General features: G+C 35.9%; 1 protein-coding gene across 1 annotated transcript in view; it reads right to left on the bottom strand.

Moving 5' to 3' along the window:
• Positions 1-364: 364 nt before the first annotated feature.
• The window catches only part of LOC126810405 (con-Ins Im2), a 50,136-nt gene continuing 34,930 nt past the window's right edge, over positions 365-15,570 (bottom strand). The window contains exons 2-3 of the mRNA XM_050535442.2: positions 3,260-3,516; positions 365-2,857 (exon numbers count right to left, since the gene is read on the bottom strand). Of these exons, the coding sequence (XP_050391399.1) occupies positions 2,658-2,857; positions 3,260-3,476 (417 nt within the window). The 5' untranslated portion in view covers positions 3,477-3,516 and the 3' untranslated portion in view covers positions 365-2,657. The remainder of the gene's footprint in view (positions 2,858-3,259; positions 3,517-15,570) is intronic.

Raw genomic sequence — 15,570 nt, forward strand, 5'->3', positions numbered from 1 at the left:
CGCTAGACTGTCTATCGATCATGGGATAGTGTATGTGGTGCGTGTCTCGCACGAAATAGCGAGCTTTTGCTACATCGCAATAGGGTATTGGGTTATAAATGTTGACTTTATTAGTAAGTGCAGGAGGACCGCACTACACGTAAAACAAAAATCTACAAGATAAACCTGCGGACAAGACAGAAAATAGACATTGCACCAAATAAACAAATATCAAATCAAGTGAATGGATCCGGGGGCCAGTCGTAAAAGCGTCCACTGTGCTGTTGCAGTATTTCTAACATATCTTAGAAGGTCTTTTTACACATTTTAAAGTGCATTAATAGCACTATGGCATTACCGTATCTAAATAAATAAGATTCGCCTGTGTTTTACGAACAGCCTTTATTTCAGCAGAATCAATGTGTTACCATAGCCATCGTAAAATATCCCACAACTTTTGATTGAAGAACACTTGAACATTTCATTTAAATGCTATAAAATTTTTTTTTAAAGACCTGACATATCGATTCTGGATATATGCAAAAACAATTTGTTTTTGTGCTATTAATGTATAGTTTTTCGAACTTCCAATTCGTGTTTGATAAGGTTATTGAAGAAGTAAGTACGGTAGTTATGCAAATGGGACGTCAGGTTTTTCCGAAACCGAAGACGCATTTCATTGTTAAAAGTTAATGTATAACCTTTCAAAGAATGTCTGGGTTAGAAAATGAAGCATTATTAAAGAATTCAAGATAAAACAGCGTCTTGTCGTTCTAGTCAACACAATGACACAAATTCGCATTTTCCAACAAACTTCTACAAAAGTCAATGGATGTTTAAAAGTAATGTAGTCGTAGCTTAATAATACTTTCTTGTATGCTTATCGATATATATATATGGACTAGACTATACTCAAACAATACATATCTATTAGTAAATCAAAGCAGCCCGGGGCTAAGGATCTGGTTCGGTTTTAAAAATTTAAAGATCACTATTTAATACTACGGCGAATACTATCGTGTTATTAACTACAAGGTTACCATCTGTTTCCAAGCTTCTTTACCTTCCATTTTCATGACATTGTAAATACCAATGTGAGATAGAGATAGAAATGAGGTTTAACGTCCACTCGACACAAACTAGGTCATTTCGGGACTAACACATGGTTCATTTTTATTTCAATGATTCGCTTGCGTGTAGGGGTCTTTAGCAATGGGAGGAAACCGGAGGACCCGGAGAAAACCCACGAGGTTGGACAGGCGATCATAATCCTACTCACGCACAACCGGGGAATCGAAACCCCGCCAGTTGACTCAATGACAGACCTTATGATACAGCGTGCACGTGCTAACCATTCGCCCCCCCCCCACCCCACTAGGTACCAATGTGAGATATGACATATTGCAAACGGTAACGTAACAACAATGTGTGATAACATAAATGACAAGTAGCAAAATTAAGAATAACTATAGAAACGATAAATAACACCATTAGTATCAACCATGCCCCACTGTTAACAAAAGAAATATCCATAAGAAAAAAAAACCCAACAAAGACAATCTATTACTGATATAGTTTCAAGTTTGTATGCTTTATGTTCACTGGAGGTTTTAAATAAACCCTGCACTGTTTATAGATTAAACCAATGTTTTCCACAACTGTTATATTTATTCTTTATTTAGAAAAACATATTTCCTGGGATGGGATTGGTCTACAAATTTAACTTACACTTGTTTAACCTATCACAGGAAATCCCATAATTATTAACCAAAGCACTCTTTGTTAAAGTTTATTAATACGAATTCGTATGTCTTTACTTAGATATCACTACACCTGATGTCCTTCGCGATTTTTGCTTTCTAACACAAGACCTAATTGGTAGATACCTTTGACTGGAGCAATGAATGTCACTGGGGATAAAGAAAGACAAGCCAGATTTTCTGATATTAATTAATAATTATCTATTAATTACGCGAGACTAATCTGTAATTATCACCAGAAGTGAACAGACGGACCGATATGGCCGACATCTTCTTTGATCAAATTACAAACATCTGCGCCCTCATTTACAGTTGTCTGTTGTAGCCTCATTGAATTACTGCCACCAATCCGGTAGGAAGGCCGACTTTACTTCCGCACTGAAAACATTTTTTCTATGCCAGTATCCACTTCAGTACAATCAGAGGCGTCTCTGGTTCAATAAAGAAATAGAGTTATTATTCAAGTCGTTTAAAGAAATCTCAATCAGAGATCTTTCTAGATCCGAGACCATTTGGTTTGAATACCAGGGGTATTTTTTAAATAGAAAGATTGTTCCACTTATGTCGCCAGATCGTTCTGTCTTAATTAAAAATAGAAATGTCTTTATCAAAAAGTTCACAACACATTTTAAGAACTGTATATCACACTTTCGAATAACAGTATGAATATGACTAGGTATGTAATATTATTAAAGTCACGGTTTTACGATAAAACTATCATAAGTCTGGTGATTAGATCATACAATGTTATACAGCCTAATCATCTATATGCAAAAAATAGTTTGACTTCGGTAGATGTTTGTTGACTTTTAAAACGAAACCTGACTCAACTTCTGTATCTTCCACAAAATGAAGCTTGTCCCCTCTGCTTACTATCCTGTCAGTTTCGTAGCAATTATACATTTGGTCTGAAGTGTTTTACTTATTTCCAATTAAAACGGAACGTTTCTTGATTTGGTTGGGATCTTTACAGTATTGCCTAAGTTCTCTAAAGCTGCAGGCGTGATAGCAACACTCACATGTTATCCCCTGTTCTCCATATGATGATCTTCTCTTACTCAAATAGGAAAAGGCATCTCGTTTTCCAAGAATTATATTTTTCAAATTATGGGCTGTATCTGTAAAAGACAAAAAAAAGGATGATTATTAAGGTGCACAAGCACTGATCGGCCGCCGTTTAGACACATTCATATTAAAGGGTATGCACAGTTTCAGACAAATCGGTCCTTTTCACAGGTGATCAACGATTGTTAGTACAAAAATAGTTGCTCTAAGGGAGTATGTGTTTTGATTTTGATAGGTATATTTTTCTTGTTGAGAGACATATACCGGGTACTTTTTACACGGCAAAATATTTATTAATGGTTTGAGGGCATTTCTTTTCAGCAAAAAAGAAGGGACGGGTGGGGTTACTCTATTTCTAAATACTAATTATTATGTATTATCAGATAACGTTAGAACCAATTTAATGGAATTAGAAGCACACAAAATATTCCAGAATCAGATTTTAGTATACTAACCTTCATCACTTCTTTTTCTGAACCATTTTTCTCTGTAACCACCAAATGATACACAAACTAGAGACAATAGATCTGGTAACCGTCGACCACACACACCCCGTGGGGCTTCTCGTTTTGTTTCTAATGTACATGTCCACTCTAGATGTCCTAACACAGTTCCTAGATTAAGAAAGAGAACTCCCAATAGAACTAAAGGACATTTACACATCCCTTCCATGGCACTGTCGTTCGTTGATTGTTCAGCGAATTAAAGGCACCTGTAGGATGAAAGAAAAAACACACTAATTATATTTCATAGCTATAAATTTCACTATCAATACTAAATTATGTAACACTGTTTTTCGAATTTAAATTAATATCGAAATAACATTTACTCAAGATCGCCAATGTTTAGAAAATGATATAATGATAATCAAAGTTAAATGAACATCATCATACAGCTTGTTGTCTATCTATGTTAAAGAAAGCGGCGTCTATAGCAATGTATTAACATAACATTGTTATTCAATAATTCTGACTTTCAAAGCGATCAGATTTCTTTCAGATCAATATCAGTTGGAACATGTGGAGAATTATAAAATCGCAGAATAATTTATACAAGCAACAATTTACGTAATTCCAGAAAGTTTGTTTCTGCGTCACTGTACCAGACGTGTGCAAACACTTGTAAAGGAATCTTAACAATACGATTGCGTATATAATAATTCGAAGAACAAACATATGAGTCATATTATTTAAAGTTACAATTTCATATTTTCTAAGAAAGTCAAAACATAATTATTTCTATGTCTTTTGCTCAATAGGTTGTCAACTCACTATTATACGATCATAGGTTATCTTTCTCACACTTAAAAATCTTCACACTGGAAATAATAACACAATTACCTCCCTTGTTTTCCTATTCCCCGCCATGGAATAGCTATCTTCAAACGTTTGAATTTGAAGTTGAAAATGATATTTTTGCCAATTTCTCAACTGGCAGCAGTGCATTATCGGATTAATAGGATTATTCTTTAACAAGGTAGGACTGTTTATAGATACCATCTATTTTAGGGCTTTATTTTAATATTTAAGAATGTGAAATTGTAACTTTAATTGGTCGTGAACATTTCTTAACCCTTATCTAATTTTCATAATAACACAACTTTATGGATTTACTGCTTCTTGGTTTATTACATGCAACGTTTCAATACTCTTACATGTATCTTTATCAAGCAATGATCAATAATTTGACTATTATCAAAAACAAAATAAGATGTTTTTGCGCCAAGAAATCTACAAATCTTTCTTCTCTATAAAAGCAACCCGCCGCATTCCTTCAACCCATCATACATTGTATTAAGAAATAAAGATAAAATTTACAAACAAGGACAATTTTACAACCAACTGAACTGGATTAGAATTGAGAAACCCTTTTAAGAATGTGTATGCACTTGACTGAAAATGTCAAATTGTAACCTTCTCAAAAATCCTTCAACAGTTATATTCCTAAGGTTTCGGGACACGTTTACATTTACTTTTGACATTTAATTTTATTATCAGATGTGACTATCGTGAATAAAAGCGTCCTTTCTCACTCACAATTGATTGCAAAGTTCGCTCCACAGGAATGGTATTTAGAAGGAAATTCAATTAAGCAGTATTTCAAAGTTGGAGAGAAAAAAAACCCCGATATAAATAACGTTGAAAGATATTAGTCCACTGAACTTTCTATAGCTAAAAACATGGTTACGGTACTGTAAAAGAACACTTTTATACTAACCTAATCAAACTATCAAATTAGACAGCAAAACTTTTTCAGCAAGATCATGTGAAGGATTGTCATAACAAAAATATGAATATAAGCACTATTCCGTTCCAGGAATTATCCTTGTCACTCCACGTTTATCATATTCCCTTACTCCGCTTATTTACTCAATAAAAAAGGGTTCTTGGTCAATTTAGAAAGTAGTTCTTAATTTAACCGTCTCATTATGTCTGTGGCAAAAACTGTGTGTAAAGTTTAACACTCTAGGTTTCTTGTTGGAATGATGATAATGGCTTCCATAACATTATAACCAGATGGTCAACACAACAAAATTCATCATGTGACCAACCATGCAGCTATATTTGTTTTGATCATAATGTAAAAAGATCAGTTTTAGTTGGCTACATGTTTATGAGTGCGTTTGGCCGCTAATAGTAAACAGACCAATGCACTGGTCAGTTACCCCGTCTGCCTGGATACACTTTGCACTGATTCGGAAAGATCGTACCTGTTCTCGTGCAAGGTCGTTGCCATGTAAACAAATCTCTAGTTTATCCGACCTTAAAATGCATATGGTTATCAGTGAACATGATGAACTCTTGTTGCAAACTCATCTGTTACTAGCTTATGGGCATTATATAATTAATTCAATTACCTCGAGATAGTAACGGGTGTAAGGTTGTTAAAAAAAAGTTTGCAGAAGATTTTAAGTTGATAGCAAAAGTTCTGATTAGATAGGTCATCTTTGTTTTTCTCCATACTATTAGGACTTGACGTTTAAATGAATGGATATTTAAAAATCACCACTCAACAGGAGTACAAAACATGGGGAAGTGGTTTATTCGTCTTCATAACACTTAGGGTTTACAAAACACTTTATCGCTTGATCCAGCAGCTACACGGATCTATCGGTCTGTCCAGCTTCTGCTACTCTGTTAAGGGAGCCCCCCCCCCCCCTCCAACCCTTCTGGTTTCCTAGTTTAAATACCTGATTACCGCTCATCCATATCAACGTGAATGGGGAATTGGTCCTACGTGGTCGACTTGTACATGATATTTATGACTAGAACTGCGATGCAGTAATGACGGGTTTCAGCGATGCCACGTTACCCTTCAACTAACGTCACTTCCCGTACCAATGGAAACGTTATACAGATTTTCATATGCACACCGCACACGTGTTATAAAATGGACGTAGAATTAGCCAATAAATCTAGCAATATCAGTTCTGTTTATAGAACGAAGACTCGACACAATGACATCACTTCCATTATCAACACAATATTTAAATTGGATTACAGAAATAACCACTTCGACTGTCCTTTGAGGGACAGACAATTGATTAAAATATGAACAGTTTTATATATTAAAATGCGAAAAGTCTTAAAAAGTGATCCTCGCAAAATTGGTTATTTCTCGGCGTTGGAAGGTGTTTAAAACACGTTTTTGATATCTGTAGGATCGTATTGATTCGTACAATTTGTCCATTGGAATCGAATTTCATAATTTTATACAAATAATGAATATCACTTACTTTGCCAAAATAACATTACTTCCGGTTATAATGAAAATCTTAAATTAGCTTTATGAAATCGTAAATGGCATTAGGCACCGCATGGTGAACATTTTATAAAGATTGAATAATAATTAACATTTTTATGGACCAAACACGTTTAAAAGTGACCTGTAGAAAATCGCCTATTTCTACACAACTGAACAAGTTAGGAACAATTTTGTGATATCTATATGAACGCATGGGTTCATTCTATTTGTTGATTCGAATCAAATATCTGAATTATAAAGAAATAATAAATACGAATCAGTTGAATAAAATATTAGTTTTTGCCCTAATGACGCCATTTCCGGTTACATTTAAATTGGTTTGACCTAGTTATAAGTGACATTAGGCATTAAATAGTGCCACTTTTATGAATCATTAGAACAAATCGACGCTGTGGCGGCTCGTGTTCTAATGGATAAATCAAACATGGTTAAATGGAAAATAAACAGCCGATAAATACGAAACAGGAATGTGTTTAGCGATATTGTAGCTCAAATATTTAGGGATTTTCTTCGGAACTATTTAGGAAACATTTTTACACTCATTTTAAAAAGTCGTTATTTGGCCACGTGCTTGCGTTCGTTTTTCAAAATATTCTCAATAGATCTAGTCCGTCCTTGCTTTCCTTCAAATGAAAAATGCGGATATCGACAAAAAAATACTTTTAACGTTTAAAGATTTTTTAAAAGAACAAGAAATTAGTCTTTCGGTGATTTGAGACGACAGTGTCTGTCAGCGGTGATTGAAATAATTCCGGCCGGCTATCCGAGACTAAAGGGGAGTAACTCTTGGCGACAAACATGACAAACTACGCAGTGCGAAACCCTAATAATAATCTTAACAAAAACAATAGTGTTTCTAACAAGCTACTCAGTGTGAAACCCTAATAAATATCAATATAACAGATACTGACAGGTAGGATTTGAATCGGATTTACAATAAACCAGCTAAGCCTACAGAATTTATCACCGATTAAGTACCTCAATGTGTCGTGTGAGCCCCGCTTGTCTATTTTGGGTTGAAAGACCTGGATACTGTTTAACGATGGAAAGTAGCCTTTAAACTCCCCTTTACACTTTAAGTAAGCTATACCAAGGAACTAACATGTTTGCCCTTGCCTCATTGGTTAGAACTGGGGGTTTACAAAACCAAAAAGGATGCGGCGTTTGAGAAATCACTATATTGCCGAGAGGTGCCCGGGTTAGTGAACGAGTACCTGTAAGCAAATCTAAAATTTGATACGCCACTGTCAGATCATTCCATTGAATCAAAAGTTGTTTAGAATCGGAGTTTATAAGAAAAGATTTAGATGTTCTAAGGATCAGGCAGTGATATATACATAATTTAAGAAGTCGCGATATTACCAAGGGGTGCCAGACCTATTAGTCCAGACACATTAACCAATTGTTACACCACCACCAGGCCATTCCACTGAATAAAAAGCTTAGTTCGATCAGCTCTTACCTTTGTATCATAATAATTACTTTATTCTAATAAAAGTGCGTTTATATTAGGAAATGACCATAGGCAAAATGTCTGATTCCATATTATCCTTCGGCGGAGAAATAAAATACTCTGTATTTGTTATAATATATCTACATAACTATATCAGAGTACCATCTCATTATTTTCTATTTGCATTAGATTTTCTCCGTTAGGCTTGGTATTTTCAAAATAATTTTTAATAATTAATGAAAAGTTACTAATTAATTCTGCATGACTAGAAGGGGCGATGAGAGGCGGGGGCAGATGATAAAGGGCACTTTGTTGACAGAATCTAGGCATTCGCGAGGGCATTCGCCTACCTAATAAATTCTTTTTGTAAATTGCCTCATAAATTTATAAGCTAAACTGGAAAATAGAGAGATAGAGAGAAATGGGGTTTAACGTCCACTCGACACAAACTAGGTCATTTCGGGACTAACACATGGTTCAATTTTATTTCAATAAGGGTCTTTAACCGTGGGAGGACCCGGAGAAAACCCACGAGGTTGGTTGGACAGGCGACCCCACTCCTTGTCACGTACAACCGAGAAATCGAAACCACGCCAGTTGACTCAATGACAGACCTTATGATACAGCGCGCACGCGCTAACCATTCGGTCATCCAACCCCACTCTATACTGGATAACCCAGATACAATTAAACGAACGTCTAAAATAACCGCCTTAATACTAAAAATGTGTAGGCTACACACATGGTAAATAAAATCATCTTTTTTTCGGAATGGACTACTTTCTCCTCCGATTCTTGGACATGGTGTGTTATTGAATACAAATCTATTTAATATCAAAACTGACAAAACATTTTCTACGAAATCTGATACAAAACATATTACAACAGTTGCCAGCTTCCCAACAAACGGCCAGCGACATCAAAACTTTCATGAAACAAACGAATACAAAACTCCACGAAGTTTTTATGTAGCTGTAGTTATTTTCCAGACTAAGGTAACTGGAGTAAATTTTTATACTTAACGATTTTTAAATACAACCCCCCGGCGTTAAACGCCTACACAACACAATGATGTCATTTCAGGACTAACATATCCCCAGGTCTCTTTAGCAGAAGCAAGAAAACTGGGTACTTCGGATAATACAGGCTGACATAAAATTCTGGAAGCAAACACAAATCCTGGTTAACAAACGTTTTAGATCATTCCATCCCAACCCCGTTCCCCTGGTGAAACAACATACCCATAGAATGCACCATCGAAAAACAGGAAATAAATATATCCACGACTGATCCCGTTCCTTTGAAAGGACACAAAAACACCCATTACTTACTTGTACATGCCTTTACCACAACGGTGTGTTCAATAGATGTAATACAAACTGCCATTAGATGTAATACAAATATTCATTTGGATATACTGACATGTATAATACCCACAAAATCTGTTTGACGTTGATTGTTTGATTAACAACTGTTTTTTTTAATATTTGCGCTACAAATTGGACGACAATCAGGTTGTTTTAGACGGTGTGAAAAACTAATCAAGCTTAATGACCTGTTAATAGAGTACCAATAAAAGTACAGCTGTATTGTTACTCAAGATCAAAACGTAAAACACAAACTGTATTGTCTATCCGATTATAGTAGATTTATTCGGCTGATCTATAATGCACCCTACCCTGTACTCTAGATCTGATGATTCTACCCTTCAACTGCTATGATTCACTGTCTGACTTTGGATTATTACATTTAATCCTCATATTAGTACACGTGTGTTGTTATAAGAGGTTCGTAGGTTAGTAAATGCTTACATTATTACAAAGATTTTAGGAAATTTTAACAAGAAACCTTATTGCGCTTCCAGTGTACGTGGATTCAGTGTAAATGGGTATTCCATGCATTGACACAATCAATAGACGGGTTTTCAACCCCATTTCAATATTTTGAAAGATTTCTGAACCGGCCCATACCTGAACCCGAACCCTTGTTTACTGTATAAGTAAATAGCATCTACCCAATTCAAGATCTTAATGTGCGTTTGTTCAATATTCTGTAAGTGGAATACCAAGATTATAAAGGGGTAGGTCCTGGGTGAAAAGTGGACCTGTTTCGGCCTTTCTTCGGCTTGTGGATGAGAAATTTGGAAAAATCGGACACGATTTGGCGCATTCTAGCATAACTCCTTGATCAATGAGTCACCTTTATGGCTAGTGCCACCTTTTCCCGATGGAACGTTGATATTTCAGGAAATCTCTATCTACCATTGTTGGATGATTTGGATGGACTGATGGGCCAAATTGGTGGACCATTGACATACAGATACATCTCTCGATAAATACGGAATGTTAACTTCGGTCTTTCAACCCCCTTTGATCCTTTATTAGTGGGCCGATGCCACTACTGCGAAACGGTAGACTAATTAGTGTAAATTACTATATACTTGTTCAGGAATTTAACAGGTGTGTTAATGAAATAAACGTTGGGGAAATCTATTACATCAATATAACTTGAGCAAGAAAAACAATAATTAGCCTGGTGTCCCACTGTGAAGAAAAAGTTACCGCTTTGTAAATTACAATTCAGGAACGTTTCATCAATGATTATTTACTGGTCAAAACAATACTATAACTAATTGATGCTGAAAGACACAGAAAAGGATAAAAAAACAGTTGACATTTTCCCATGAAAATCGATATATTATCTATATATATTTTTTTTCCATCTGAATCTAAACTAAACCAAAATGGTTAATATATTAAATTGCCTTATTATTGAAGGAGCAGAACAGTAGGACGTTAAACTCCATTTCATTTCATTTATTATTGAAGGTTTGTGTTGTTAGTAACGTATCGTTTATTGCCAATGGACAAGACTGGTGTTAAAATTAGATCCCTAATGAAAACATCACTGAGACGTCGATGTTAATCAAAGGTTTAAATTGATTATAGGCGTGTCAATTAGCTGACAGACATATTACTATCATTTATTTATCTGCGGAGAATACGACCTTAGACATAATATAGGCCGACAGTTACAAGTGTGACATCAACTGCTTCGACTCATGCACTTCAGGACGTGCCTTCGGTTTCGTTTGAACTTTGTAGTTTTTTTTTATTTTAAAGCGGCTTCGAGTTAAAGTCCAATGTTATCCTTAAGTTACGACATCCCTAATACAGAACCGTATCCAGACAAACAGCACCCCTACCCCCCCCCCCCCCAAAAAAAAAAGGAAAAGAAAAGAAAAAGAATCTAATAACTTTTAACATATGAACATAAACATACTCTATTTTAAAGACGCATTATTAAAGAGCTAAATCTGCCTGTTACAGGTTACACACGTTATATAAATTATTAATTAGACATCCATTTGCATGACAATCCCAAAATCTCAATACCCTCGGATTGCTCTGATTGTTAATGGATTGAAACAAGATGGCCATTTAATAATTTAATTTAATTTAAAAATGGATAATCGAGACTTTGTTACTTATCGTATTTTTAAAACTATTATAGCAAGAACAGTCAGCTCCGATTGTTAATGGATTGAAACAAGATGGTCATTTATTAATTTAATTTAATTTAAAAATGGATAATCGAGACTGTGTCACTTATCGTATTTTTTAAACTATTATAACGAGAACTGTCAGCTATTTATCTAAATCTTATCATAATGCATCTTTAAGTATATGAAGACACGTTGGTTAACAAGACTTATCGCTAAATCATACGCAAAATGCAAGTTTGTATTTCTACGTACAAAGTACCACAGAGCTTCTAATAGTTGTACAGGACGAGCGCAGATGTATCCAGGAGTATTCCCCGCACAATTAACGTGCTTATCTGTGACGGCTCCTGTAGGAAATTATAATAGTTTGAAATGAGACGCATTTGAGTTTGTTCAACTTTCCTACTGCTGCTAACCTAAAGGCCAGTTTAACCTTCCCACAAGACAAGACCCGTCTCGCATTTGCCCACGGCAAAACCCGAAGCCAATTGGACTTTCCCACAAAATAGCACTCCTTAATAAGGTGAAGAGAGTAGAATATTCCGTATTTAAATACCACCTAGCGAAAGTTTTCTTGCCTAGAATCTTAAACTATTATTCCTAAATTAATATATATTTTTCAACGTTGATAATTAAACAAACCACCACCCTAGTCGATCGAGGATATGATGATGCTTAATTTCTAAAGATTTGCTCACTAAGGACATCATTTCCAGGCAGACAGCTATCACTTGAAATATAACATCGCCATTTATAAAATATTAAAATAACGAAAAACATTTACCTCTCCCCTTATTACCAACAATATCCACGCTATTGACTTGTGTGATTAAATATGTAAGTCTTACCGAAAATTGGAGATCAGCTGCAAAAGAAATTCGGAGTGGTTTCAGACGCTGACCTAAGCGTAATCCTCTCCCCTTATTACCAACTATATCCACGCTACTGACTTGTGTGATTATATATGTAAGTCTTACTTAAAATTGGATATCAGCTGCACAACAATTCGGAGCGGCTTCAAACGCTGGCCAAAGCGAAATCCTCACTCCGTGGTGTGTAACAGAGATTAAGTGAGTTGCGGTCACATCTTAGTCAGAAACTGAAACCTACCTAAAGCGTTATCTAAAACATTAAAATATAAGACTTACATGTACTTGACACCAAGAAAAGGTATAACCAACTTACTTGGATCGTTGAAGTTCAAATCAGTAAACTTATTATCCCGATAGAAACTATCCTTTATATATAGTTCCCTTTTCATACACGCATAAAATATTTATTTTATGATATAAAACATAAGACCGCCCTTGTGACTGACATGTTCCCCTTACCTTAATTTGAAGTCTTATTGTCTGCTATCATTCCATGATGAGACCATTTGTTTGCTGCTGGAAGCTCACGTCAGAAATAAAGTTGAGATTTCCTATCACTCCCACCACCCACGCATCAAAGCTTAATTAGTATCGATATGCTTAACGCTATATAGTTGTTAAATCGATGCCACTACAAGCCCCGTCACACACTACAACCTTTATATGATCATTAGTTTATCAAGTTCCTTATTAAATTGTTTATAGGGCTTTGAACTGTCTACCAAATTCATGAATGAATACAGACAAACATTTACAATTTATTTTATGTCCCCTAGAGAAGAATACATTACTCATATCATTGATTTCTTTACACGATTAGCGAACTTTTTTTATAAAGAAGTTTTATATATACTTGTGCAGAATTTTCTAGAAATATTAATCAATGGCTTTTCAAAACCATTGAAAAAATTCCATGAACCCTGGATTTAATGAGGCAAAAGTAAACTTATATCTAGGAAAAAAACATTTTTTTTATTGTATTGTAACAGAATATAAATATTAGTTTAAAAAAAACCTCAACAAAGAACAGACTGTATATAGTGACGAAAGTGTTAAATACTTTCATATTGATCATATTGATAAAAATCTGACCATTCTTGCTATAATAGTTCAAAAATAAATAATGACTATTAAAGATACATTATGTACGATTTAGATAAAGAGCTGACCATTCTTGCTATAATGCCTCAAAAATAATGTAAAATAAAAACATTGAAAATTTCATTCAAATTACTTCATTCTGAGCCAAGCTATCACTGTTTATAGTTTTGACAAGATGTGTGGTAACCAGGGCCTCGCTTTCCCATTTTTAAATTAAATTATTAAATGGCGACCCGTTCTAATCTAGTTAAAATCTCGAGTATCCGATGCCATCGATAGTTGATTATGGTCTTGTTTTGTTATTAAATGCCCCATTAATAGTTTATATAACATTTCAGGCCTAAAGAAAGACCTGCAATAATCAGATTTAGCTCTTGCATAATGTATGTTTAATATTGTGAACATGGAAAGGACAAACCATTTTTAACAATGTTTTCCATTCTGATCAATCTGATTAAAATACAGATCTATATTTCGTTTCGTTTTTTTTATACTTTCAATGGCCTACACTACATGAAGATCTGACAAGTTATAGCGATAGGTCACGTCAGGGGTCAAAAGACCGACTTATGACCTTATGACGTCAGACATTTGATTAACCAATCAGCATTGATGTTACTAGTGGATTACCCACAGTTCCGTGAAAAACACGCCCAAAGCTCGCCGTAACAGACCGTTTCATTGGCTTATTCCTGACATCATTCAGAACACGAGTTAAATAACAACTCTTCCAGATCCAAGTGTAGTAATGACAAGTAAAACGAAATTTTGAACTATAAAAGCGAAACGAAATAGGATCTGTGTTTTAACCAGATTGCATTCTGATCTAGTGAACAACTAATCACGGGTTCACAAATTAAAGACTTTAATAGATGGCAAAGGGGTAACCCCGACCCAGGGTATCCATATCACCGATAACCTTGAATTTAGTTCTAGATACCCCTGGCAGTTTCATTACTATTCATCCCTCAAGTCCACAATTATCTTTTTCCTAAAATTTTAATTTGGGATGTATGTTGCTCTAAGTTTAGACATTATCAGAAAACATTTGACAAAATATACCCTGTGTACACATCACAGTCACTGAACGCAGAATTGTGGGTATTTTCTCGACATCTACGTGCATAAATACCCGGAAGGGGGGCAGAGCGATGATTCGGTATAAAAAAAGACGCTGCAGAGATGTCCAGATTAGCACTGTAAGAACCAGAGAGGCCTATTGGTATGGCACAGACGGGGGTTTCTCAAAGGTAAATTGCAAGAACATTCCACTGCCATCAGCAATCTTTTGCTCAAGACCGACCAAGACCCGGAAGGTCAAGGGTCACAACTACAGCTCAAGTCCGCTAAATCCGAACAATTCACCTCCGGAACAGGTTCGTGACTGCGATGGCAACGGCGGCCACAACATTGGAACACCCCATCAGCAGACAAACTGTCTCCCGACGGCTCCGCATTGTTGGCATAAGAGCCCACCGACCATTTCGAGGAATGATCTTGAGCCCCCAACACCACCAGCGCAGGTTACAATGAGCAAGAACTGTACGTCGATGGCAGTGGCTTGCTTGGCAACGTGTGCTGTTCACAGATGAAAGTCGCTTCAAACTGTTTAGAAATGATGGTCGGGTTCGTGTTTATCGCCGTGGAAGGGGGGGGGGGCTGCACTCAAGATGTTCATCGTTATGGTGGAGGTGGCGTTATGATATGGAGAGAGATTTGTGACCAACAAAGAACAAGACTTGTTATCATTTGTGGACACCTGACTGGCCAAAGATACAGAGAGATGAAGTTCTGCAAGTGACAGTGCCGTTCATGCCACAGCAACAAAGGGTTACCATTTTGCAGCATGAAAATGCCCGACCACCGCCAGATGTTCTCCTGACATGAACCAAAAAAAGGACTTCTGGGATCATCTAGATCGGCAACTGAGGCAACGGACACCTCCTCCCAAAAACCGACATCAGCTTGAGCAAGACTTATTTCAAGAATGCCACAGGATTCCCGATGCCGTCATAACGCGATTGACGATATTCCGCGGCATGCTCACGGCGGCCACATTCGGCAAAACCT

This window comes from Patella vulgata, chromosome 2, assembly GCF_932274485.2.
Source record: "Patella vulgata chromosome 2, xgPatVulg1.2, whole genome shotgun sequence".
NCBI classification, from domain to species: domain Eukaryota; kingdom Metazoa; phylum Mollusca; class Gastropoda; family Patellidae; genus Patella; species Patella vulgata.